Below are 25,014 nucleotides of genomic sequence, written 5' to 3' on the forward strand. Positions count from 1 at the left end.
CCACGGAGACAAGGACGAGGACACAGTGGGGCCCTGGCTTGTCGTCTCGTGGCTCTTCCGCTGGAGCTGGACCCCTCCCGTGAGCGGCTGCCGGCCCCGCCCTCCCCTCTACCCCCACCACCTCTCCTGACCTCCCCTCTCAACGGAGAACCCGCCACCTTCCTGGACACGTGGGGCAACACAACACCTTCCCAGAGATGTAATTCACGGTGGTCCCCACTTAGAGCAATGCCCAGGAATTAGGGGGGAGGCTCAACTCACACAGAGAGCCCCCAACCAGCCCCCTTCCAGGAGGGACGGCCAGGCAGGGTGGAGCATCTCCTGAGCGCCGAGGGGAGCGGCACCCCAGGCCGGGCCGCGGAAGCTGGAGGTTACCTGGCCAGCTTCTTCCTCTCCTTCTCTTCTTCCTCCTCCTTCTGGGCAGAGGTGAGGCTCTCGGCGTCAGCCAGGTTGTCCACGGCAATGGCCAAGAACACATTCAGTAGGATATCTGTTTGTGCCCATTCTTAAAGAAAATGACCCTTGGACTTGGGGTTGTGGATGGGCACGGGGGCGGGAGGGGGCAGGACACGCGGGGGCAGAGCTCCCCCCGGGGAGGGGCTCCGAGCCCCATCACCCCACTAGCTTCCCAGGGTTTTCTGTGGGGTCGAGAGCAGGCCCGCTGGCGGGGGGGGGTCGGCCGGCAGCCGGGCCTCGCTCTTTAACTGCCGGTGTCGAGATGACCGCCCGTGACTGACACCGGAAGCAGCGCTGCAGCGGGACGGGGTGCAGAGTGGCCATTACCACTGCCAGGAGGTGCCCGCTCACCCTGCCCCTCCCGCTGTGACCCTGTTCAGACAGAGGCTCTGGGAGGGTCCACCGAGCTCCCAACTGGAGCGGAGTTTGCCCTTTCTTCTCCCCACACCCCAGACTCGGACGCAGGCACTGTAGGTCAGAGAACCGGATCAGAGCCTGTCCAGCCGAGAGGTTAACGCTGGTCAGGCCCACCTTCCACCCCAGGCCCCGGGAGGCTCCGGCTCACACGGGGAGCACAGGCCGCGGCCCCGCAAGGACAGGGGCTGGGCGTGCGCCATCCTGTTCAGCCTCACCCGGCCCGTTAGGTCGGAGGCACTGCTATTTCCACCCCGTTCCCAGGACGCTAGGTGGGCAGCCCTGGGTGTGCCCGAGGCCGCCCGCTGGCCTCTGTGTCCAGATCTTCTGTGATTTAGTTTCCAAGCCCCTGTGCACACAACCCGCGGGGACAGGACGGGAAGAGGGGTGCCAGCAGCCCAGGACCCGGGAACCTGCCCGTAGCCTGTCCACTCTGCCTGCGGCTAACTTCCCGCAGGGTGGCTTCACAGGGAGGGACCCTGGCCCGAGAGCAGGGCGACGGGTGAATGTCACTTCCGGGGCGGAGGATCTGTCCTCCCCGGGCAGGGGCCCTGCGCTGGGGCAGCCAGTGTGCACATCAGGGTCCGAGTGAGTGGCTGCAAGCACAACACTGGGCAGGGGCTGCTTGCCTGGGCCAAGGCGAGGATGCGCTCCTGGAATCGGAGGCTGGGGGACGCCTCGCATCCCCCCCCGGGCCCAGGCTCCGGGCTCCCACCCAGACACCTGCACCGCTGAGGTGGTTGGGGCTGGACGTATCCTCCCAAGCCTGCCCTTCCCTGCTTCCCCTGGGGGGAGGGCCCTGGGTCCCCCCCAAGTCAGGACCTGCGGGGCACAGCTATTGGCATCGAGCTGTAGGCTGAGAGCAGGGCAGCGGGGGTGGGGTGGGGGGAGGCAGGAGCAAAGGATACAATTTCCACAGATGAAGAGGATGATGAAGTAAATACAGACTAACATCCCTGGAAAAGAGGGGCCGCCATAAGCCATGATCCCATCATACATCACCGAATTCCAGTCCTCCCCGGTCAGGATCTGAATGACACATTCCCACCAATAAGGGACACAGCGTTAGACCAGCAGCAAACCCGAAACTCCCCTGCCCAGCCCCCTGCGAGACAGAAGCGTCTGACATCTCTCTCTTCCTCCCCCGCCTCCTGCCCACCCCGTTCTCCTCCCAGGGCTCTGAGCTGTGACCCCTGCAAGTCCAGCCCTCTCCTTAGACAGAGTGCGTGGCCACCGGCACAACTTATCTGATTGACTAAAAGAGCTTCCTGGGCAAAATACCTCCTACCCCCAGGGACAGTGCTCCGTGGCTGACCCTCGGGTTACGTCGTCAAGGTAAGCGTCTTCACTAAGGGGCCACAGGTCCCCTGGTTTGCTCCAAACGTGAGGACTCTGGGTACCATCTTTAAGATTTTGGCAACATCCCCATATTACCCAGTTTAATCTGTAAATCGATCTGCTTTTAAACTTAAGTGCTACTTTAGCTTGGCCTTAAGCCAGCCTATCCGTGAAGTCACAAATTCGACGGTAGTCGTATTTTCCTGGGGGCGAGCGTGAAGGGTAGGAAAGACACCCGTCCCCCTCCCCTCCCCAGCAAGGGCCGTCCACTTTCCTTTGTTGATATTTTGGGCTTCCACGTAGAATGTATTTGCATAAAGGTTTCCACGGCTAAGAAACAGTTTCTAAGCCACTTAATTGGATCTTTTTTTTTTTTCCCCAGAGGTCCATCCAACAGCGGAATTTCCTGGGGGTCGGGGAAGGAGAGCTACAGACTGTCCTGGGCTCCTGTGGCCGACCTGTTCTGGCTCTGGCTGCCCCGTGGGAGGGGGCGGGAAGCTCCTTCCTCCCCCGCCCCCCGGCCCCGGCCCTCCCCCCAGAGCACAGTCCCGGCAGAGAAGAGTCCATACCTGAAACACGGTGAGAAGGGACTGGGGGAAGTTATCGAACGTGCTCCTCCGGGTCTGCATCTCATCAAAGTTGAACTTCCCCCCGAAGAGCTGCATGCCCAGGAGGGAGAAGATGATGATGAAGAGGAACAGCAGCAGCAGCAGGGAGGCGATGGAGCGCACGGAGTTCAGCAGGGACGCCACCAGGTTGCTCAGGGAGTTCCAGTACCTGGGGACGGGGGGGCGGGGTGAGCCTCCATCACCTCTTGCCCCACTGCCCCACCCACCAGGGCCTTTGAGACCAGCGGCAGCGCCCTCCTTTTGGCCCTGTCCATGGGGCAGCGTGGTGGTGGGACTTGGCTGGCCAGCTCACAATTAGAGCGTGAGTGAGTTAATTCAGGGGCCCCGGGTCAGGAGTCTGGTTCCGACCGAGCTCTACACGTGTCTTTGGGGGAGTTGCTTAACCTCCCTTCCTTCTGTGTCCCACCGTCTGACAAAATAGGGGCATCGGTAGCACACGCTTCAGTACGTCATTGGGAGGATTACAGGAGAGAACAGTTTTTAAAAAGCCACTCCCCCCCCGGCTTCCCTGGTGGCGCAGTGGTTGAGAGTCCGCCTGCCAATGCAGGGGACACGAGTTCGTGCCCCGGTCCAGGAAGATCCCACATGCCGCGGAGCGGCTGGGCCCGTGAGCCACAGCCGCTGAGCCTGCGAGTCCGGAGGCTGTGCTCCAGAACGGGAGAGGCCACAGCAGCGAGAGGCCCGCGTACCGCAAAAACAAAACAAAACAAAACAACTAAAAGAAAGCCACTCCCCCCAACGGCAACCAAATAAAAAATAAACAGGTGGGACTACATCAAACTAAAAAGCTTCTGCACAGCAAAGGAAACCATCAACAAAGTGAAAAGACGACCTACAAAATGGGAAAAAAACACTTGCAAACCATATATCTGATAAGAGATTAATATCCAAAATATATAGAGAACTTATGCAACTCAATAGCAAAACAAACAAACAAACAAAAAACACCCCAAATAATCCTATTTAAAAAAACAGACAGGGACTTCCCTGGCGGCGCAGTGGTTAAGACTCCATGCTCCCAATGCAGGGGGCCCGGGTTCGAGCCCTGGTCGGGGAACTAGGTCCCACATACATGCCACAACTAAGAGTTCGCATGCCGTATCTAAGACCCAGCACAACCAAATAAAAATAAATAAATACTTTAAAAAACCAGACCCGAATAGACACTTTTCCAAAGAAGACATACAAATGGCCAACAGGCACGTGAAAAGATGCTCAACGTTGCTAATCGTTAGGGAAATGCTAATCAAAACCAAGAGATATCACCTCACACCTGTTAGAATGCCCATCATCAAGAAGACAAGAGATAACAAGTGCTGGTGAGAATGTGGAGAAAAGGGAACCCTTGTGCTGCTGGTGGGAATGTAAGTTGGTGCAGCCGCTGTGGAAAACAAAATGAAGCTTCCTCAGGATAATTAAAAATAGAGCTACCGTACCTTCCAGCAATTCTACTTCTGGGAACATATCCAAAGGATACGTTCACTATAGCATTATTCGTAATAACCAAGACATGGAAACAACCTAAGTGTCCATGAATGGAGAAACGGAGAAAGAAAAATGTGGCGTACGTTATCTCCAATGGGATATTATTTAGCCATAAAGAAGAAGAAAATCTTGCCATTTGCAACAGCATGGATGGACTTGGAGGGCATTATGCTTAGTGAAATAAGTCAGACAGAGAGAGACACATACCATATGACCTCCCCAGTATGTGGAATCTAAAAAAATCCAAAACCAGACACAAACAAACAAAACCCTCCAACAAACTCACAGAAAAGGAGATCAGATTTGTGGTTACTGGAGGCGGGGGATGGTGGGAGGGGGAACAGGAGGGAGGGCGTCAAAAGGCACAAACTTCCAGTTATAGATAAATAAGTACTAGGAATGTAGTGTACAGCATGATGACTGTAGCCACCACTGCTGTGTGTTATATGTAACAGCTGTTAGGACAGTAGACCCTAAGCGTTCTCATCACAAGGGTGAGTTTCTTCTTTTTTCACACTGTCTCTATGCGATGACACGTTAACTACATCTCCTGTCACAGTCATTCCACAATGTATGGAAAACAAACCATCATGCTGTACACCTTAAATGTGGACACGGATGTGTGTCAATTATTTCTCAGTAAAACTAGAAAAAATATAATTCCAGCTCTTCATTTTAAAAAAAGACCCCAGTATAGTGCCTGGCACACAGGTGATAAAGGTTAGTAATTATTGTTATCACTACTGATCTTTAGACAAAAAAAACACATAAAAATTTTTTTTTTCCAGAATGCGGGCCTCAGCCCAGCCCAGTCATGAATGGGGTCACCCACGGGGGAGGGTGGCCTGGGTCACCCGTGGGTAAGAGGGGGTGTGTTTACTAAGGCTTCCTAAATTCACTCGGTCCAAAGAGTTGGTTTGTTTAAAAGGCCTCTCCTCTGGAGATTCTGATTCAATAGCTGTCGTTTGGGGCCCAGAAATCTGTTTTGAACAAGGGTCGCAGAGGATTCTGATAAGCAGGCCAGCTTGGGAGATCCTGGATTGCAGCAAACGCACCCAGTCCACAGCAACAGCCTGTGGCAGACGGGGCCCTGCATCTCTCCGCTGTGAGCGCGGACACCCTTCACTGTGGGGACGAGTGGGGAAAAGCCCTCTCTTGGGGAAGTGGGAGGGACACGAATGGCCCTGGAAGGGGCTTGGGTACCCGGGACAGGGTCTGTTCAGGGTAAGGAATGCACTGCAGCAAAAGGGACACGCGCCCAGCTGGCCAAGTGCATCTCACTTCCCTGCAGCACGAGCCCGACCCAGCTGCCTTTCAGGTCACAACCTTGATCTCCTCCACTTAGATGTTCCAGGCTTTTCACCAAGGCAGACAGGGAATTGTTTCTGCTGCTCGAGACAGTGCCTTGCAAACCACGCCCCACTGCAGCCTGGCAGCTGCACCCCAACCCGGGCACCTCTCCCTGGAGAACGGCTCCATTAGTTACAGAAGCAGATGGGCCAACAGTTTGGGTGTAAACATGAGCGCCTCCCCAACCTGGAGTCTCTCAAGCTCTCTCTCCTTCACACTCAGCCTTGCTCCGCCTCTACCCTGCCTGCCAGCCACACGCCCTCTGTTCGCGGAATGTTAATATACATTGATTTGTATCTGCCCTAGAAAGGCTCTTACCTGTTCCACATTTGTGACAGCCTTGTCTCACCCAAATAGGCTTGAGTTCTTGAGGGCAGAGGCCAGAGGCTTTCCTTCCAGCCCCTGCATCTCTGTCCTCAAATAGATTCGGTGCAGCCTGGCATGTGTGACGGGCCGCCTGGCCCCGGTCGGCTAGAGATTGTACTAATCGTTCTGTATAAGTAAGGGGTTAGAGAACCTCTGTGGGGGCTGGGACGCCCTCCCCTCTTACACTGAAAGCTCCCAGACCTGTCTGGAGATGACATGCCGGGGGTGGGGGGCGGGAAACCATTTTCTAAATGCCGATTCCCAGGCGTCGCTCAGAACCATGAATCACTGCTGTGCGGGCACCCAACCCCCATCAGCAAGCCGGTATTTAGGAACTGAAACTCCGGAGCGTATTTGTAACGAAAACGTCCCGCTGTACTAGGGGGGTGGACAGTGTCTGCCTGGGAGTTAAGGTCACACAGCCCCTAAACTGCACAGAATATTCTGGGAAAGTCTTCATGGACATAAAAGTTGGTGCCTTAGTTTTCCCGAGGCCTGTGGACGTGAGGGAAATAGACCAGCCCAGCGCTGAGATTCAGGCTGTCTGCCGGCCACGGGCCCAGGGGCGCCGGCCAAGGAGGCCCCAGACCCGAGGGAGAAAGTCACCGTGCGGGAGGGGGTCTGCCCGGGGTGGGGTGTGGCCCAGGGCGAGCAGGAGGGCGGGCCTGGACTGAGAGCCTGGACGGAGCATGGCTGTGTCGCCCGTCCTGGGGGTGGTGGAGACCTTATGGGGACGCTGGGCGGAGGAGGCCTACTGAGCCGCCTACAGGGGCCGAGCCTCTGGTCGGAAGGCTCTTCTCCTGCTCCCATGCCCAGAGGGGCGTGCGGCCCTCTCTCAGTCGATGGGGGGCTCCCAGCACGAGCCGCTGGCCTGACCGAGCCCCGTGGCCCACCCCGCCATCACGCCGTTGCGGTGAAGCACAGCCACCATCTCTGGCTTGAGCCCAGACCCTTGGGGTCGCCCTCCAGGTGGCCTCACACCCACAGCCGCAACCCCGTCCTCGGAGCCAGGGTACAGCCCCTCCGGCACCTGCCACCCAGGCCGGCGTCTCCCCTGTCCTGCCCCCGCCCCCTGCAGCTGCTTAGCCCCCCGCCCAAGTGAGGCACCGTGAATGCACTGCCGCCGGTGCTCTCAGCGACAGTAATAGGTTATAATATACTGAAAAAAACTGAATCCACTGACGTTAAAGAAAGGAGAGAGGGCTATGCTTTACAGACCGTGTCAAATGGAGAGTAGGAATGAATGAATGCATGAATGAACGAAAGAGTCAGTGATTCAGGTACAGACCGTCACGGGGGAAGGCCTCTGGGGAGCAGGGGGCTCACAGGCCCCGATATCTCTCCATGGATTACTCCGTAATCACAGAGGGAAAGGGCTCATTAACGGTGAGAAACCCGGCGGACACCCCCGGCCACGTTCCTGCTCTCAGAATCCCCGACAACTCCTGACGCCCTGTGACTCCCGACCCCTCCTCGGCCGGGCAGCAGGACGCTCTCCACAGCCCCGCCCGCGGCCCCGCAGACCCTGTGGACGGCACCTCCCCTGCTACCCGCTGCAAGGCTGCAGCCCGGCCCCCACTGTCCCGCCTGCATCCACCCCACTGGCCGGCCCGGCCCTGGGGTCTGCAGGGCTCACTCCTTCAGTCCCCCGGGGCCTGCTCAACGCCCTCCTGGCAGCCACCCTGTCCCCAGCCTGCATTTTACATGCTCATCCCCTCCAGGGGGACGGTCCAGAGAGCAGGGCTTGTGCTGGGAGCACAGCCAAAGGAGGTGCCCTGGGAGTGTTTTGCTGGATGAAGGAACAAACCTTCAACATGACACCTTTGTACTTAATGGAGGGAAGGCAAGGGGACGGGGCTGGAGGGGACACAGACCCCGTGTGTGTGGAGCAGGGCTGGGGGGCGGGTCTCACACTCACTCGAGTCAAACCCACTTTGCTCAAAGGTGAGGAATGGCTCTTGCCCTCCCGCCGACGTCACTTCTGATCCTGTGGCTTCCCTAGATCCGGGGGTTCCTGAGCTTCCACCACCAGACCACTCGTCACACTATTACGTGTCAGGGGGACAGACTGGTCCCCAGAGGTGTGGGGTGGGGGGAGGTGGGCGAACTGGGTGCGGGGGTCAAAAGCTACAAACCTCCAGTTATAAAACAAATAAGTCCTGGGCATGTGACGTATGGCATGGTGACTACAGTTAGCAATACTATATTTTACACTGAAAGTTGCCAAGAGAATAGATCTTAAAATGTTCTCATCACGGGCTTCCCTGGTGGCGCAGTGGTTGAGAATCTGCCTGCCAATGAAGGCGACACGGGTTCGAGACTTGGTCTGGGAGGATCCCACATGCCACAGGGCAACTGGACCCGTGAGCTGCAACTACTGAGCCTGCACGTCCGGAGCCTGTGCTCCGCAACGGGAGAGGCCACAACAGTGAGAGGCCCGCGCACCGCGATGAAGGGTGGCCCCCACTCGCCGCAACTAGAGAAAGCCCTTGCACAGAAACGAAGACCCAAAACAGCCAAAAATAAATAAATAAAAATAAATAAATAAACTTATTAAAAAAAATGTTCTCATCACAAGAAAAGAAAAATCGTGTGGTGATGGATGTTAACTCGACTTGTGGTGATCACTTCCTAATTTATACAAATATGGAAACATTATGTTGTTCACCTGAAACGAATATCGTGTTATGTCAATTACAGTGGACCCCTGAACAACACAGGGGTTAGGGCACCGACCCTCAGCGGTTGAAAATCCGAGAATACCTTGACAGTCGGTGTCCTCGAATCCAACCAACCTCGGACTGTGTAGACCTGCAGTGCGAAAAAATCTGCATGGAAGTGAACCCTTGCAGTTCAAACCCCTGTTGTTCAAGGATCAACTGTATGCCTTGATTCAAAAAAAGGAAAAAAGAAAAAAAGTCTATGATGCCTCAGTTTGCTACACAGAGAGTAGGGTCGCCGTGGCTTCTAGACCCTATCTAGGGTAGAATTCCAGAGAGCAGTGTGAACACGAGTCTCTCCTGGGGAGAGTGTCTCCCCCGGGGGCTCAGAACAAGTGGCCGCAGGTCTGAGGGTACCTGCCAGCCTTGGTTCATGAGACAGACTGCGCCCAAGTATCTGACCCAGCCCACCTGCTCACGGACATGCCTGGGCTTAGGAGATGCTGCCCCTGGACCAGGTCGTGGTTGTGGGTGCTGCTTGCGTTCAGCCTCCTGTTGCTTCCCGTCCAGCAGGGCAGGGTGGAGGTCCCTGTGTGTGGCCTGCCACCTGTGCTCTGTGCCTTTGGAGCAGCACTAACCGAGCAGAGCTGGTGCCAGTGGCCTGGCATCACGAGGGACCCCGCTCGCTGGACGGAAGGCCGTCCATCCCTACGTGCACTCCCTGGAAGGCTGACACGGGGATCACTGTGGGGATGCTGCAGAGCTCAGAGGAGATGGCTGAAATCTGGGGCCTGGCTCGCCATGGCAGATGGCAGGGAGTAGGGTGGGTTCTCCTCAACAGTGATACGAAAGAGGATTGTAGGTGCCAGGTGGCAGCCTCCGGGCAGGGCGATGGGAAGGCCCTGCAGGTCCTGCACCTCTGGCCTTCTCGATGTCAGTGTGGTCCTGGTGTCTGTGACTGCTGTGGCCCCGTCTCCCAGGATCCCTCTCCCTCCAGGAATTTTGGCGGGTGGTGAACTGGAGGGTTGACGGCATATTCACCGTCGAAGGGGGCTTTCATCCTAATTGATTAAGACTGAAATACACACACTCACGCCCAAAAAGAAAGCGCTTTGGAGAGAAGTGTGCACCAGCAGAACAAAGAACTCCAGGTCTAGAACCTTGTAGAGAAACTGAGAAAAACCAAGGCCGCCTCTGCAGACTGACACCCGCGTGCGTCCACGTGCACAGAAGAACCCTCCAGCACTGGGGGTCTCAGCCCCCGAAGCACAGGCCGCTCGAGAGACTCACCTCCCCTGCCGGGTCACCCTTGGGGTCATGGTCTCTCTTCATCCCTCCTGCGGCTCGGAATCATTCTCCCCAGAGGCTTGTCCTGCCCACCCCAGGCCAAACCTGCCGGCCGAGCGCCTGCTGTTCCCCACCCCGCCCTCTGTCCCGGGGCCGGATGCACAGTTTATGTCCGTCACTCTCGAGCCAAACCCCACCTGGGCAACAAACTCAAAGACCTTGTATTCCCTGTTTGCATCAGAGGCCTCGGTCACACAGGGGACGGAACCCCCGTGGGGGATGTGAGCTGATCACTACGGGCAGGGTGTCCTGGCCTTGACCGTGGGATTTAGGCGGGGCTCCTGTGAGCCTCTCAGAGTCCCCAGTCGGCCCTGTGGTTGTGTTGGGGTGAGACAGGGAGCCAGACGTCATCCTCCCCTGTCTCCTTAACCCCCGAGAATAAGCACCTTCCTCGCTGACGGCCGGCCCGTGGGCTCTAGCATCTGATCTGCCTTCTCCATAGGCCCCCGCCCAGCAACTGGGCGGACGCCAAAGTTACCTTTATGATAGTGGCCCATGAGGAGCTCAGAGCCTCCCTGGGGCCCCGAGAAGGGGGCCGGGAGGGTCTGATGCTCGTGGCCAGACCGGCAGTTACATGGAGAGCTCAGAGTCTGGAGGATGTGCAAAAGGCTCGCACCTCGGGGCTGTGGGCCCCTGTGTGGTCACGATTCACCAGTGCGTCTGTCTGCGTCGAGTCAGTCTGAGCTCACGTCTCAGGGCCGGGGAAGGGGGCTGTGGTGGAGGGCAGCGGAAGCAAGAGACGCAGTTAGGGTTTAAGAGGGAAAACAGCAAGGGCTGGAGGGGCTGTGGTGCGAGTGAAGACCAACTGAATAAAAAATGAGACATACTTAGTACATTGGAGCCACACCCAGATCTAGTCAAACTGAAGCTCTTCTTCCTCCTCCTAGAGGGAAGGTCAGGCTGGGCTGACAAACAGCAGACAAACTGGATGTTGAAACCGGGCAACACTTAGAGCCCCAGAGAGCCCCAAAGCAGGAGAAAGAGCCCCGTCCATCACGCGGCTGGAAGGCCCACGGTCATTTACCCAAAGATGACAAAGACCTTGGCCGTGTGCGTGCCTCTCTGTTCTCCCAGAGGCACCCAGACGTTCTCAACCTGCAGGTCCCCACCCATAGCACTGCAAATACTCAGTGATCAACTGACAGCCCGGTGCAGGGTTCCCAGTCTTTTTATAAAAAGTGAGACCCATAGGATGGATAATATGTCTACACGCTGTATACTTCCTAAGGCATGCTCAGATTTTGACAAAGTGCCAAAATAATGTAAGCAGGCTAGCAACTCATTGTCATCCGAAACCAAAGTCTTCTCTTCCCTCAGGGGCCACGGATCAGCTGTAAACACACCCAGTTCTTGCTCGTTCATTAAAGCCTTTGGGGACGCAAGTGACCAAGAGTGAGGGTGTTACAGGAGCAATACCGAATGTACTTGTATTTGGGATGTCAAAAAGAAACCATTCACAAATCTTGGTATTTTAGCTCTTAGTAATAGCAAATGACCTCAGTAATGGCAAATAGCCACACACTGTTGAGCTGCTCTGGACATCCTGAAGGGTCATGAGGTCACGGCTGAGAACCATGGTCTAGATCGGTGTTCCCGGCCCTTAGACCACAGGCCCTGGGTGGGAGGAGGGCAGCCTGGAGCTACAGGAGGGGATCTGTGGATCCAAGGATCCTAGCACTCTAAATAAAGAGCCTCAAATGTGTTCAGGTGTGTAGAAATTAATAAAATTAAAATCAATTTTAAAACTTCGCTGGATTCCTATTAGGTCTTTATCATTATGAGTTTTCTCAGTGGAGAGCCATCAGAAGCACCGTCTTCACGGGGGGTCGGGGCTACTGTCTAGAGGAGAGAGTGGAGAGGGAAGAATCAAGTTTCCAATTATACATGAAGTTTCCTATTTTTAGACAAGAAAGAGGAGAAAGGGCACAGCCGCAGAAAATCAGGCCAGAGCTTCTCAGAGTGAGGTCATTGGGCCACCGGCTTGGAGCTCCCCAGGCACTGCTGGCTGAAATCTCTGGAGTGGTGGGTCCTTAATGAGCTCTCCTGAGAAGGTCATCTAGGTTTGAGAATCACAATCACTGGTCCAGAAAACGTTGTTAAAAATAGTAGTGAGATGTCACAAAGTTTCCTCCAAGAGATTTTAAAAGAAGAGGGAGAAACAGACTTGTTTGATGGCACAACCAGGCTGACCTGTCTCAGGGGACCAGCACGCCCACCCTCCAGCCCCTATTTTAGGCACTTTCTGGCCACTGGAGTGTATTGGAGACCAGGTTCAGAAGGGGGCATGGGACCCTCCCACACCTGGACTCTGTTGTCTTCCAAAAGCCCCCAGACAGTTTGGAGACTGGAAAACAGGAAGCTGATGGCCTTTGCCAAAATAACTTCCAATTAGACCAGAAATTATTCTGTTTACGGACTTTATGGAGATCCGAAAATACCACTAATCCTTCTTGTGGAGGGGCTTCAGGAAGCTCGCTGATAAAGATAGACTTAAAAATGGCTTCCCGGCAATAGTTTCAGATTAGAAATAGATAAATTGTTGATTAGAAACAGAATCAATGTGAAGTCTCTTCAAGATGCTATGACAATATCTGGGAGTAAAATTCTTTTCTATAGGAATTTAAAAAACAAAGACAAAGCCCCAAGCATGTGGACTTTTGAGAATTACTTAAGAGGCACCTGAAACTCCAAATTAAAAATAGCTTTTAGCAGACCCAGGAGGAGCAAGCAGAATCAGTCAAAATCCTTTACGTCTTGTCTCTGGAGATAGACAAGAGAGTTTAGCCATCAGCCCTGCAGCCCACGGTCATGGTCGGGGCACAGAGCCTTGTGATCCCAGCTTCACCCCTGAGCAGCTTTGCAACCCTGGGCAAGCGACTGAACTCCCTCAGTCTTCTCATCTGGAAAATGGGAATAATGATAACAGCACCCTCTCTTATAGGTGATGGTGAAGATTTACAGGTCAGACGCAGGCAAGCACTGGGGTCAGGCTATCCGGCACAGAGCAAGAGCTGATGTACATTGACCAGGATTGTCATGACGTTTCTACTACTTTCATTTTGAACCGAGGATTTTCTGCGGTGCCAAGACGTTCAGACATTCGGGAAGAGCTCCTTCCGGGGGTGGGGGCGAGGCAAGTGTTGCCCAGGAGTATCCAACTTGGGGATTTCACTCCTGCCTGTACTTTGAGTCTGTCTTCTGACCTTGAAGCTTCCCCAGGGATGCTCTCCTGTCCCCAGCTTCCCAAAGCAGATGTCGCCCCTGCCCATTTTGCCAGCTCCTTTCATCCTGTCTTAGATTTTCCTTTCATTGTCTCCAGGAGCGGACTCCGTCTCCCCAACTGGACTGTCTGCTTCTCCCAGGTTCAGCCCCACCATGCAGCCCGCTTCCTGCCTCTCAGAGCTGGACAGACAGTGTGTACGCGGCAGACGAACAAATACAGCCACAGTGTGTGTGTGTGTGTGTGTGTGTGTGTGTGTCACTATTAGCTCCTTCCTCCCTCTTCCTTCTCCTGATAATCACAACAGTTACAACCAGAGGCACAGTGAATGCTCGGTTGCCAAGAACCTTCTATGCCTGGCACTGAACTCAACTCTTTAAATGCCTCGTCTCACCCTACCCTCAAAAGAACCCACGGGAGCAGGTGTGTTTGGGGCAGGGGGGCCGCCGAGGGAACTGGGAAGAGAACAGTCACACCCAGGTGCCCTGCAGCACCCCCCGACCCTGCAAGTTTGGAGCACTCTGAGCAGAGACGGTTAAGTCCAGGGCCTGGCACGGATGATACCAACCCCACTCTTCCCAGCAGGATCTCACTGACGCCCAGTCTCCCCCCATCAGACTCTAGGATGGGAGGCTTGTCCTTCTGGGGGCACAGTTGGAGCCCCTCCCCTTCAGGTGCTTCTGACGTGCCCCTCCGAGGAAGACCACAGCCCACGGTGAGAAATACATATTATACTGCGACCCAGATACGATCTCGGGGATTTTTATGAAACGTGTTTACATTCACGTGAGGCACTCCGACGTTTTCCACCCTATTTCATTCTTCCATTAAAAATGAGAATGAGGAGAAACTGGAACCCATATACATCACCGGTAGGAATGTAAAATGGTCCAGTCTCTTTGGGAAACAGTTTGGCGCTTCCTGAAAACCTTAACTATAGACTTGTCATGTGACCTAGAAATTCTGCTCCTTGTATCCAAGAGACGTGAAAACAATCGTCCACACGAAAACCTGAACACGATGCTTCCTAGCGGATTATTTACAGGAACCAAAAGGCAGAAATAAACCAGACGCCCACCAGCAGATGAACGAATAAACAAAATGTGATGTATATCCGTATAATGGAACACGGCTCAGCCATGAAAAAGGAATGAAGCACCGATCTCTGGACAACATGGGGGAGACCTGAAACCATCAGGCCAGGTGGAAGAGGCTGGTCACAAAGCAGCACAGATCGTATGGACATGAACCGTCCAGAGAGGGCAGGTCTGTAGAGATGGAGGCAAGGTGGTGACGGGCGCTGGAGGGGAGGGTGGAGGAGGGAAGAGCGGGCGTGGGGTCCGCTTTTGGGGATGGAAACGTGCTAAAACAGAACTATGGTGTTGGCTGCGAAACTGCAAATATGTAAAAAACCCCTGAACAGGGCTTCCCTGGTGGCGCAGTGGTTGAGAGTCCACCTGCCGATGCAGGGGACACGGGTTCGTGCCCCGGTCTGGGAAGATCCCACATGCCGCGGAGCGGCTGGGCCCGTGAGCCATGGCCGCTGAGCCTGTGCGTCCGGAGCCTGTGCTCCGCAATGCGAGAGGCCACAACAGTGAGAGGCCTGTGTACCGCAAAAAAAAATAAATAAATAAAATAAAAAACAACCCTGAACTGTACACTTTAAAGAGTGAATTACATAGTATGTGGATTATCTCTCAATAAAAATGATGGTCGTGATCCAGTAAGCTGATCTCAACACCCAGAATGGGTCACAACGCGGTGGAAACTTGCTGTCCTGGAGTGGCTGCCCGTCCCCGCCCCGCCTGTCCCAGGGGAGTTCAGGGGCTGCGGCCTTCGGGTGGGTGGCGGGCGGTGGGTGGAGGGGGCATGTCAAGGCCCCATTCCTGCCTTTCATGCCGCACACGCTCAGCACAGGTCCAGCTACAAGAGCAGGTTCCCTCTCTAGCTGCCGGGCGGCCCCAAGAGCCGAGGTATAGGTGAGATTCCGGGGGGAGCCTGGGAAGGAGCCGACAGCCCCTTCTCCTGCCTCGAGCCCACAGGTGAGGGCTCGGCCTCCGGAAGCCGCCTGTGACCTCGGTGGAGGGCAGGCCCGGGGCTGGTGAAGCAGGGACAGAGGAGCCTGGGTCCCCGATGCCCCTGGAGGCCCCGCGGCTGCCACCCCTGCACTGTCTGTATGAGCAGCCAAAGGACCCTCTAAAGGATGCGCCTCTGGCGAATACACGAGACCAGGAGAGACCCTCCAGGACACAGCGGCTCCCCGCCCCTGGGTCCCGGGGGCAATGACGGGCCACGCACCTCGTGATCTTAAATATCCTCAGGAGGCGGACGCATCTCAGCACGGAGATGCCCAGGGGCGACATGATCTTGGTCTCCACCAGGATGGTCTCCAGGATGCCGCCGCATACGATGAAGCAGTCGAAGCGGTTGAAGAGGGACACGAAGTAGGCCTGCAGCCCCAGGCTGTACATCTTGAGCAGCATCTCCGCCGTGAACAGGGCCAGCAGGGCCTTGTTGGCCGTGTCTGGAGGGACCCGCACGGGGGCGAGGAGGGGGAGAGGGGGTGAGCGTGGCGGATCACTGCGGGGAAACCCCAAAGCTCGACCCCGCCACACCCACCTCCCTGCGCGGACTTGGTGGGAAGGGGCCTAGTTACAACCACAGCAAACCTCCAGCACGGCCCCTTCCCCCCGCACCCTCTGCCCCTCACAGCGACTCTGCCAGGCAGCAGGGCTGCTGCTACGCCCATTTTCCAGAGACGAGAAGTGAGGCTCGAGGAGGAGCCATCTGCCCAGACTGACCAGCCAAGAGCCGGAGCCAGGGTCCTTGTCTGCCCTTGTCACCGGGAGATGAGCCCCATCTAGGTTCCGGGAGACACCCCGGGTCCAGGCTGTGTCCGCCTGACCCCCGGATCGGTTCCGGGGCTCTGGCCAGAGAGATCCCTTCTGGGGCCCAGGGAGGGGTGGTGAGACCCACTGCCATCGAGGACATTCCCTGAGCTCAGGCCACACTCGTCCGCTCCCTGGCTTTGTGCTCACCGCCCCTCACAGGTTTTGGCCAGCACACCTGGAGGCCATACTGAGGTCCCAGGTACTGAAAACCCACTGGGGGCGGAGGGTGGGCAGCCAAAGAGCTGATGTAGCCCAACAAGCCACAGCTCGTGACCGTGTCTCCTGGACCCAACGGTGACGGCTGGGGCAGGCTGGGGGGCATCGCCTGGCCAGGGGAGCCCCGTCTGTGTAGAGTGAGCTGGTGTGTTTTAACGGCTCACAAGCTGCCAGGCCCTGGTGTGTCCGGCGTGGCCCGCCTCCCCACCCCGGGACAGGGCCGAGTCAGCCTGAGTAACACAGGCCGGCCGGGCGGCCTCTCACCTTGGACTTCCGTGAGCCAGTGGGGCTGGTTGTAGTGCTCAGAGGCGATGGTGAGCGTGTTGAGGAAAACCAGGAAGATGACAAGCCAGTAGAAGATGCTCGACTTCACGGCTGCACGGCATTTCCTCCTGCAGAACCGATTCCACCGGCGCCAGTAGCGGCTGCAAAGGGGCAGAGAAGGAGGACGGGGTGGGAGGCGGCTGTGAATTAAGGTCCCCAGCTGCCATGCTCCAAGGTGGCCACCTCCCTCCCCGAACTGGCCCGACCTCACCAGGGCCGAAGAGAGGAGCGTCCCACCAAGGTCACCGGCTCGTGGCTGGTGGTGTGCCTTTGGGGGGGGTGTCCCTGCTCCTCTGGGACCGTGGCACCCTGGCCTGTGACCCCAAGCAAGACCAGCCTTGTGTGAGGGTCTGGCCTAAAGCTGAAGGGATGTTATTTAATTTCACAGTAACGGCATCACTAGAAGTAGTATTGCAAGTCGTAAGACTAGTATTACTAGGACTAGTAATGGTTACCATCAGCGAACCCCATGTCTGGCTGGTACCATATCAGCCCTTCTCATGTTTTCTCCCAGATCCTTTAAACAAGTCTGCAAAGCAGGCGTTGTCCCGATTTTCAGGAGAAAACCAAGGACCCTGGAGTTGGGGGTCTGGACTGACACCAGGTGAGGGCAGAGCCAGCGGCTTCCCCCCGCCCCCGCCTGCAGCCCAGGCGCCAGGCGCTCCCCTAGCTGCCTTGTCCGTGAAGAGTGGGAGGTGAACCTGGACCAGAGGTGCTTTGCCTTGAGGGGAGGCTGTGGAGTCCCTTGAGATTACATTCTCTGTTCAGAACAACGGGCAGACTGCCCCCACCTCTACACGCAAGTCCACGCCATACGTGGGCCCTGAAAGCTCATCCATGGGCCGCAGGACACTCGCCCCCATGGCCTCTGGTTAGGGACTTTCATCAAACCTGGCTGTGCATAGAACCACCTGGGGAAAGTTTAAAAAAAACAACAAAAACACACTAGGCCCCGGGCCCCAACCCAATAAAATCTGATTGTCTGGGGTTGAGTAATTTTTAAATAATCCCCAAATACCGCTGCTGTTTGTTAAGTTTCCCCAGATGGTTCTCATGTGTAACCATGGTTGACAACCGTGAAGCCGGATGATCCCAAGGAAATGCTCACGTTTTAGAATTCAGTGGTGGACGCGTTTACAGCTTGTCCCCAGTTTCATCCTCCTGATACTGAGAGAATATGCAGATATATTTGGTAATTCCGTTGACCAAACGTTTACCAGTTTAACACCATGTGAAAAGGGAAGTACAGGGGTGCCAGGGAGACTGCGGGGGCCCTGCGTCGAGAGGGGATCTGATTCCAGAAAACCAAACACAATAAGAGCAGCCACACGGTCAACGTCCAGCTGGGGGATGGTAAGAGGGGTGCCGTGGCCAGCCGTCGGGCTGGAGGTGATGGAGGCAACAGCTTTACTCACGGAAGGAGGACAGTGAGGTGACATGGACTTTGGAGGCAGGGTCAGCAGGCCTTTGACCCTGACCGCGAGCGCAGGGGAGAGAGAAAGGGTGGAGGGGCGTCTGGAGGAGGCCCTGTCACCAGCATGGGCGCCCTGCGGAGGGGGGCTCGGCCGGGAAACGCCTTGAGGTACCTGCAGGTCGTGTCCGTAGGGACACCCACCGGGCGGCTGAGGACAGAGCCCCCGCTTTGGGACAGAAGGGGTGGTGGGGGTGGTGATGGCTGTCGTCCTGGACACCTGCACTCATATCTGCGTGAAGTCCCAGGTCCTCAGGTCCCCAGGCTCAAGACTCTGTTGTTAGGACTCTCCACACGCCCCAGATGGCCTTCTGGAGAGCTTGACTTTATTTATATTTCTACTCTGTTATTTTTGTGACCTACGGTCCGTGGAAAATCCTGCTGCCACACCTTTGCTGAAATCTGTTCTGAGATTAGAAAGCGAGGGGCACATCTAAGGCGGGCCTTGCTGCCTGGGAGCTGCAGGAGGACCTGGCTTTGGCTTGCAGGGCAGGGAGGGAAGAAAGGATTAAGGGGGTGGTGTTCTGACCTGACCTCACCCCCGTCACTGAGGGGGCGGGGACGCCACCTCCAGGGAGCACCAAACCTTGGCAGGGACGTTTGCTGCTACTTGGGGGGAGAGTCGCTACATGGAGAAGAAAGGCCTGGGGGTCAGAAGACGGTGGTTCCCAATGCACTGTGGAGGCTTCCATGCTCCAGACACACCACCGGGCGACAGCAGGGGTGGCGGAGGGGGCGGGGGGGGACAAGGCAATGGGACAGGGGCCCAGGTGGTCCCTAGCGGGGGGCAGCCTCTGGCGGTGCTGGACCACGGTGCTCAGGCGCCTGCTCTCGCCAGGGCGGGACTCTGCTTCTCTCCTGCGATCGAGCCTGGTGATATTGCAGACAAAGTTGGTACGACTTTTTTTTCCCCTTGAAAAATGAGTTTTCAGGACAAACTCATATCCAATCTTAAATAGAGTCAACTACAAATTGGCACTTGCCATCTACCTCTACAAGGATTAAATCATGACCCGCTGCAGCTTCGGACCTTCAACACCCCCTGAAAGGAGCTCAGGGTGGAGATCAGGAATGAGGCCCTCTGTGCTCTGGAAAAAACTGGCAGACAGGCCTTCAGATAGTTAGGTGTTTTCAGGAGAAGATTTTATGAGCCCAATTCTGGCATCTCCTTATATCTAGAAAAGCACTAAAATCCTTCGTGGTGACGTCTGCTCCTCGAGACAAGCAGAAACCTTCTGCAGAAAATACGTGCTGGATTGCATGTACTCTCCCTTCAAAACACTCACATGTGTACTGACTTCCCCCAACCTCCTTGGAGCAGTTCCTCAGTTACCCAAGATGCCGTCTCCTGGGCTACAGTCCTCATTTTGCCCCGAATCAGACTTAACTCACAACCCTCACGTTGTGCATTTTTTTAAGTCGGCAATAGGTTACACTGTAGTTGCAAAGAATGTTTTGAATAGAGACAACCTCATTTACAAAAATCACCAATAACTGTGATTCGGAGGCCAAAGGAATCACGGTTGCTTTCTTCCACATTTTGGAGGAACCGACTCCAACTATGTCTCAAACCCAGAACTTGACTGCGCTCTTCCCCGAGTTTGGGGCCGGTCGATGTGGGTGCCACATGCCTGGGCCTGTCCCGGGGTCTGGAGCTGCTCTGCTGGAGGCCCCGCAGCTGCGGCTGTGACAGACGGGGGCGGCACCCGTGGAATCGTGCGCTCCCCGAGACAGCCACTCAGGAGAGTCACGTGGGTTCGGGCCGGGGCGGGGGTGGAGTAATTACCATCCAGAGAAAGTATTTAAAGATAATTACACACCTCCCACCCTTCAAAATACAGCTTTGCTTGACAACTGGTTTCCTGGCAACGCTTCCTACTGTACAATAAATGCAATGGTTTATTAGAATGTGTAAGTGCATTTGTGTGTTTACATATGCACGGAGGATATAGAAATTAAGTGATAAAACAGGGAGGAGGAATTTGCCTGCTATTCACGTTCCCTTCACTCTCACTGGGAAAGTTGTTCCCTCTAGAAGTGGAACTTCCCGGACACAGACCTGGAGGAGACGGCGGGCACGGACATGTCTCTCTCAGGTCTTCAAACCCACGCGTCGCTGCGTTCCCACCGGACAGCTCTGCTCGCTCGCCTGGACCCGCCTGACCCCTTCCCAGCACCGGCCCGAGTCCTACCTTTCCATCGACACAGTTGTCTCCCCACCAATCCTACCCTTCTGGGTCCCCCCCCCCGCTTGCTTTAGGGCTCAGCGGGGGCCCCAGCTTCCCGGTGGTGCACTTTTCTAGACGTCCCAGCTGCCAAGTTCCAGTCACACTTACTGTCCGTGTTGCTCACTTAGCTACACATTCAAGAAACATTTATTGAAACATCTTCCCCGAGCCAAGTACTAGATATTCAGCTTAACACGCAGACGGGAAACTCGGGTCGGTGATATGGACCCCGAGGGTGCCACGCGCCAGGCGGGCTTAGTAGAGGTGCCCCAGGGGCACGTAGAAGGGCATCCCAGCCCACTGTGGGGTGCCAGCTAGCCTCCCCAGAGGACGCGATGCTCCGTTTCCTGTAGGTCAGTATCTTTACTGTGTGACTCCAGCTTCTCCACTGAGATCGCAGGGTCCTGAGGGGAAGGGGCTGCGTCTTGTCCTTTGTGATGGGCTCACACAGCCCACCACTGTGGTCTTACACAGTAGGACCACTGGGCCAGCAGGCAGGTAGGGCAGCAGAGACAAACTTTACACACACTGACTCACTCTGTGTTGTGGACGAGGCTTAGGACCCCGCGGATGGGGTCGGGGTGAGGAGGGGGCCGTGCTCCTGAAGGAGTTTGCTTGGCACAGAACTTTGGACAAGCATCTAGAACAGGAGACAGCACCCAAATGGTGGACACTTGGGGCTCTTTCCAGTGGCCAGAGCTGAGAACAAGCAACCTAGAAAATCCTTAACATTTAACTATTTTACACAAAAGAAACCAAAAAATGGGTAATTAGTGACTGGGGCAAATTTGGGCATGTGCCTTATTGCTTATGGGATGGCAGAGGTAAAGGGACCTCGGAGGCACATTCCTCTGAAGACGGGCAAGACAGGGCTCCCAACCTCAGACCCCCGAGGGGTTCACTTCAGACTGTTGTGACGTCCAGATCCAAGCCCCAACATGTTAGCTGACTAATCCCTTCAAGCTGCAGAAGGCGTTCAGAATCGTTTGTTCCGTAACTGTTTAAGTCCTATTCTGAGCCCCAAATGTTGCAAAGTTCCTTATTCCTCAAAGTAGAGACTTGGCTTACCAAGGGAATTCCCTAATATTGCCCTAATATTATAAGTCCATTAATTTGCCAAAATTTCCCTAAAACCTCTGCTCTAATATTTCCTTTAAAGACACTGTGACTTTGTATCACTGTCTTGCAAATGGAATGGGCCAGTTTGAGGCTCAAATTCTATTATTTGTCATTGTTAAGCTGAGAAAATGATCGAGAATACTGTGTGTGTGCGTGTTTAACTCAAATTTTAGATTCTTTTCTGGGGTAAAACAGGCTCTTCACTGTTTACGAGGTTACTTCTGAGTTGCAGAAATTCTCTTTCCGTTTCCCCCGTTTTACTGCGTTTTTCTCCTGCGCCTCCTATACCCGTGTCAGCTGCCACAATCAGACAGACAGAAGGGGTGAGGACGCTGTTCCTGCGTCTGCAGCAGACAGAGGTTTCTCAAGGTCGACCTTGGTGATTTCGATGGCATTTTCAATCCACTGCCAGCCTTTGTTATTCCCTAAACAGACACCACCACTGGACTGCAGGGTGTAGATGAGGCAGCTGCTATCTGACCCTGTGGGGTCACACTGTCCAGTGTGGTAGCCATTGGCCACCTGTGGCTACTGCACACATGAAACATGGCCAGTCCAAACTGGGCATGCAGTGAGTGTAAATGACACGCTGGATTTCAAAGAAAAATTAATATAAAATATGTCATTCATTTTTATATTAATTACATATTGAAATGTTTTTGACGCATTGGCTTAAATATATTAAGATGAATTTCACCTGTTCCTTTTCACTTTTTTTTTTTTTTTTTTTGCGGTACGCAGGCCTCTCACTGTTGCGGCCTCTCCTGTTGCGGAGCACAGGCTCCAGACATGCAGGCCCAGAGGCCGTGGCTCATGGGCCCAGCCACTGCACAGCATGTGGGATCTTCCCGGACCGGGGCACGAACCCGTGTCCCCTGCATCGGCAGGCGGACTCCCAACCACTGCGCCACCACAGAAGCCCCTTTCCACTTTTTTAACATGGCTACTAGAAAGTTTTACAAAGGGTGTAAGTGTCTGGCATTGTGTTTCTAAGTCAACAGCTGTGCCCTGGAGCATCCCCGACCCCTCGCTGCAGCCCCTAGACACACAGCTGGGCAGAAACAGCTTCGGATCCCTGGGCAGGACTTCATCACATGGTGCAGAGCCCGGGTCCTGGGCGTGGGTCCTGATGTGGCCAAGAGTGAGCCACGTGGCCCCGGGCCTCTTTCAGCCTCAGTATCCTCCTCTGAAAATGGGTTTACTGATGGGGCCAACTGACTAGTAATAAGCCTTTTGGGAATGAATATAGAATCTTCTCTGTGTATTTCTGTTGTATCTTGAGTAGTAGCTGCAGGGGGAGGAGCCCTTCCCAGAGGGGGATCTGATACCAGCAGGTTGAGCCACGTCTCAAAACCGAGCAGAGTCCAGGGGTCCAGGTAGACCCCTGTGCCCCCTCTTTTTCGAGAGCACAGCTTACACCCTAGAGCACCGGATACAGAATGTCCCCTGTCTCCTGGGTCATCTCATGCTGGAGCGAGTCCAGGCAAGTCTGTGATTTCTCTTCCACCCCCCCAGGGCACGTTTGTTCATTCATTCACTCACGCATTCATTTGTTCATTTACGAGTCACCCATTTTCATGTAATGAGAATGATGTTTTGGAAATAATTTCAAATGTATTTTTATACCCCTTTACTCTCTCCTTGCATGGGGGCTTTGGAACTGCCAGAAGCACAAAGTGCTTTCTCAGCTTTGGCTGTAAAACAGAACTTTCATTTCAGTCTGCGGCAAGCCTAATGTCATTTGGGGGCAGGACAATCCATTCGTCCCTTCACTTAGTATTTATTAAGTCCCCACTAAGGGCCAGCCACTTCTCCAGATGCTGGAGAGAAAGCAGTAAGGTCCGAGCGTTATGGAGACAAAGGATTTTCTACATTTCTTGAGCTCTCTCTCCTGTAACAGGAGCTGGACCTGGGAGACTTGACCCTAGATTTTTGATGTGAAGGAGGTCTTGGCTTCAGAGGAAGTGGAAGGGGAGAAAGCCTGCATTTTCCAGCCCCCGTGGAACACGGGAGCAGACGGTGACAGCAGGAGAGGAGCGGGTCCCACACCAGCACCCTCATTTGATTCTCTGGCCGAGCGCCAAGCTCTAGAAACAGCCAGATAGTCACGGGGAGGCCAGGACATCAGGGCTGAAGGTGCCTCTCCTGGGTGTCGCACAGGGTCTGCGGGGCCCTGGGGGACGCCAGCCTTCGGCCTAGAGCTCTACCCAGGCAGGCACAGAGCGGGACAGGCAGCCGGCGCGTAGGTGAGCATCCAATTCCCGCAGCCTGTCCACGGACGGCCTGGAGGTGTCCATGGGCTCAAAGAGCCTGGGGACCAGAGACCAGAGGCAACGATTTCAAGACCAGAGGCAAACATGGGGCCCACGGACACCGTGGGTGGAGGCCCAACCAGACGGACTCGTGGCCCCTCGGCAGGCCCGGTTCTAGAGGAACAAGCCAGGGTCTCGGGGTGGGGACCCCAGGACCGGTCCTCCCTGAGGCCTGGGTACGTGTGGGGTCTTGGAGTCCCGGCCCTGCTTCTCCACCCTGGAGAGGAGCTGGGCAGAGGACAGAAGAGAACTGAACATTTAGCTTAAGGGACAGTTTAAAATGCAGTCTTGGGCTACATTGCTCGGCTGGACTAAAACTTAATGTAGCTCCTGCTACACAGGTGAGGCTGGGGAAGCAGCATTAGATCAATAATGAAACTTAAACACAATAGTTTTTGGCTCGTACAGGCTTTGTGGGAGTGAATTCCCATCCCTACTCACATATCCGTCCATCCAGTGCACACGGTGGACAGCCTGCTACCCACTGCCCGCACATAGCGCCCCGGAGGCTCGCGGAGCCCATCGCAGACACGGGGGCCCGCGTGGGGAGGGCGGTGGCCGAGGTCTGAGCAAAGCGCTGGGGGGAGGGGGGAGTCTGCAGAAGGTGTGGAGATGCGGTACCAGCGAGGTTCTGAACAGGAGCCCAAGCTCTCCGGGGGAGGCTTGGGGAGACGGCGATTCGGGTGGAAGGAGGGCTCCACGCAAAAGCCTGGACGTGCGAGAGGATGGGGGACGCTCAGGAACCGCGGGATGTGCAGGCGGCGAGGCTGGAGGGGCAGACAGGGCGAGGGCGGGGCACCGAGGAAGGTCCTGAAGCAGCACCGTCGGAACCCGCGTGCCCTCGCCTTCCATAAACATGGCCGAGAACAGCAGCAAGTGGCCACGTGGCACTTATTTCAACCGCACTTCATCTTATAAGGGAGGGGGACACAGCATCTCACAACCTCCTAGGGCCAGTGCCACCAACATCACTAACTCGCCAAACCCCGAGCCCGGAGCCACTCGCCTGGTCTGATCCACGAGCCTCTTCCTGAGAGCCGTGCAGAAGGAAAGCAGACCCTCTGCAGACCTGCCCTCAGCCCCCCGCCGGGGGTGTCCCCAGCCCAGCAGGAAAGGAGCATCTCACTCACCTGAACTTCGACTTGGAGATCCTGTGGCTGAAAGGGAAAGAGGAGACATTACCAAACG

At 55.5% G+C, this 25,014-nt stretch overlaps 1 protein-coding gene across 14 annotated transcripts in view; it reads right to left on the minus strand.

Annotated features, from left to right (window-relative positions):
• Positions 1–25,014, minus strand: part of CACNA1C (calcium voltage-gated channel subunit alpha1 C) — a 474,146-nt gene that overhangs the window by 80,361 nt on the left and 368,771 nt on the right. For all 14 annotated transcript variants that reach the window (XM_060113743.1, XM_060113735.1, XM_060113742.1 and 11 more), the window contains exons 11-16: positions 24,957–24,983; positions 16,637–16,797; positions 15,564–15,789; positions 2,778–2,985; positions 1,779–1,899; positions 376–490 (exon numbers count right to left, since the gene is read on the minus strand). In XM_060113743.1, coding sequence (XP_059969726.1) covers positions 376–490; positions 1,779–1,899; positions 2,778–2,985; positions 15,564–15,789; positions 16,637–16,797; positions 24,957–24,983 — 858 coding nt within the window. The remainder of the gene's footprint in view (positions 1–375; positions 491–1,778; positions 1,900–2,777; positions 2,986–15,563; positions 15,790–16,636; positions 16,798–24,956; positions 24,984–25,014) is intronic.

The sequence above is a fragment of the Mesoplodon densirostris genome, chromosome 11 (assembly GCF_025265405.1).
Source record: "Mesoplodon densirostris isolate mMesDen1 chromosome 11, mMesDen1 primary haplotype, whole genome shotgun sequence".
NCBI lineage: Eukaryota > Metazoa > Chordata > Mammalia > Artiodactyla > Ziphiidae > Mesoplodon > Mesoplodon densirostris.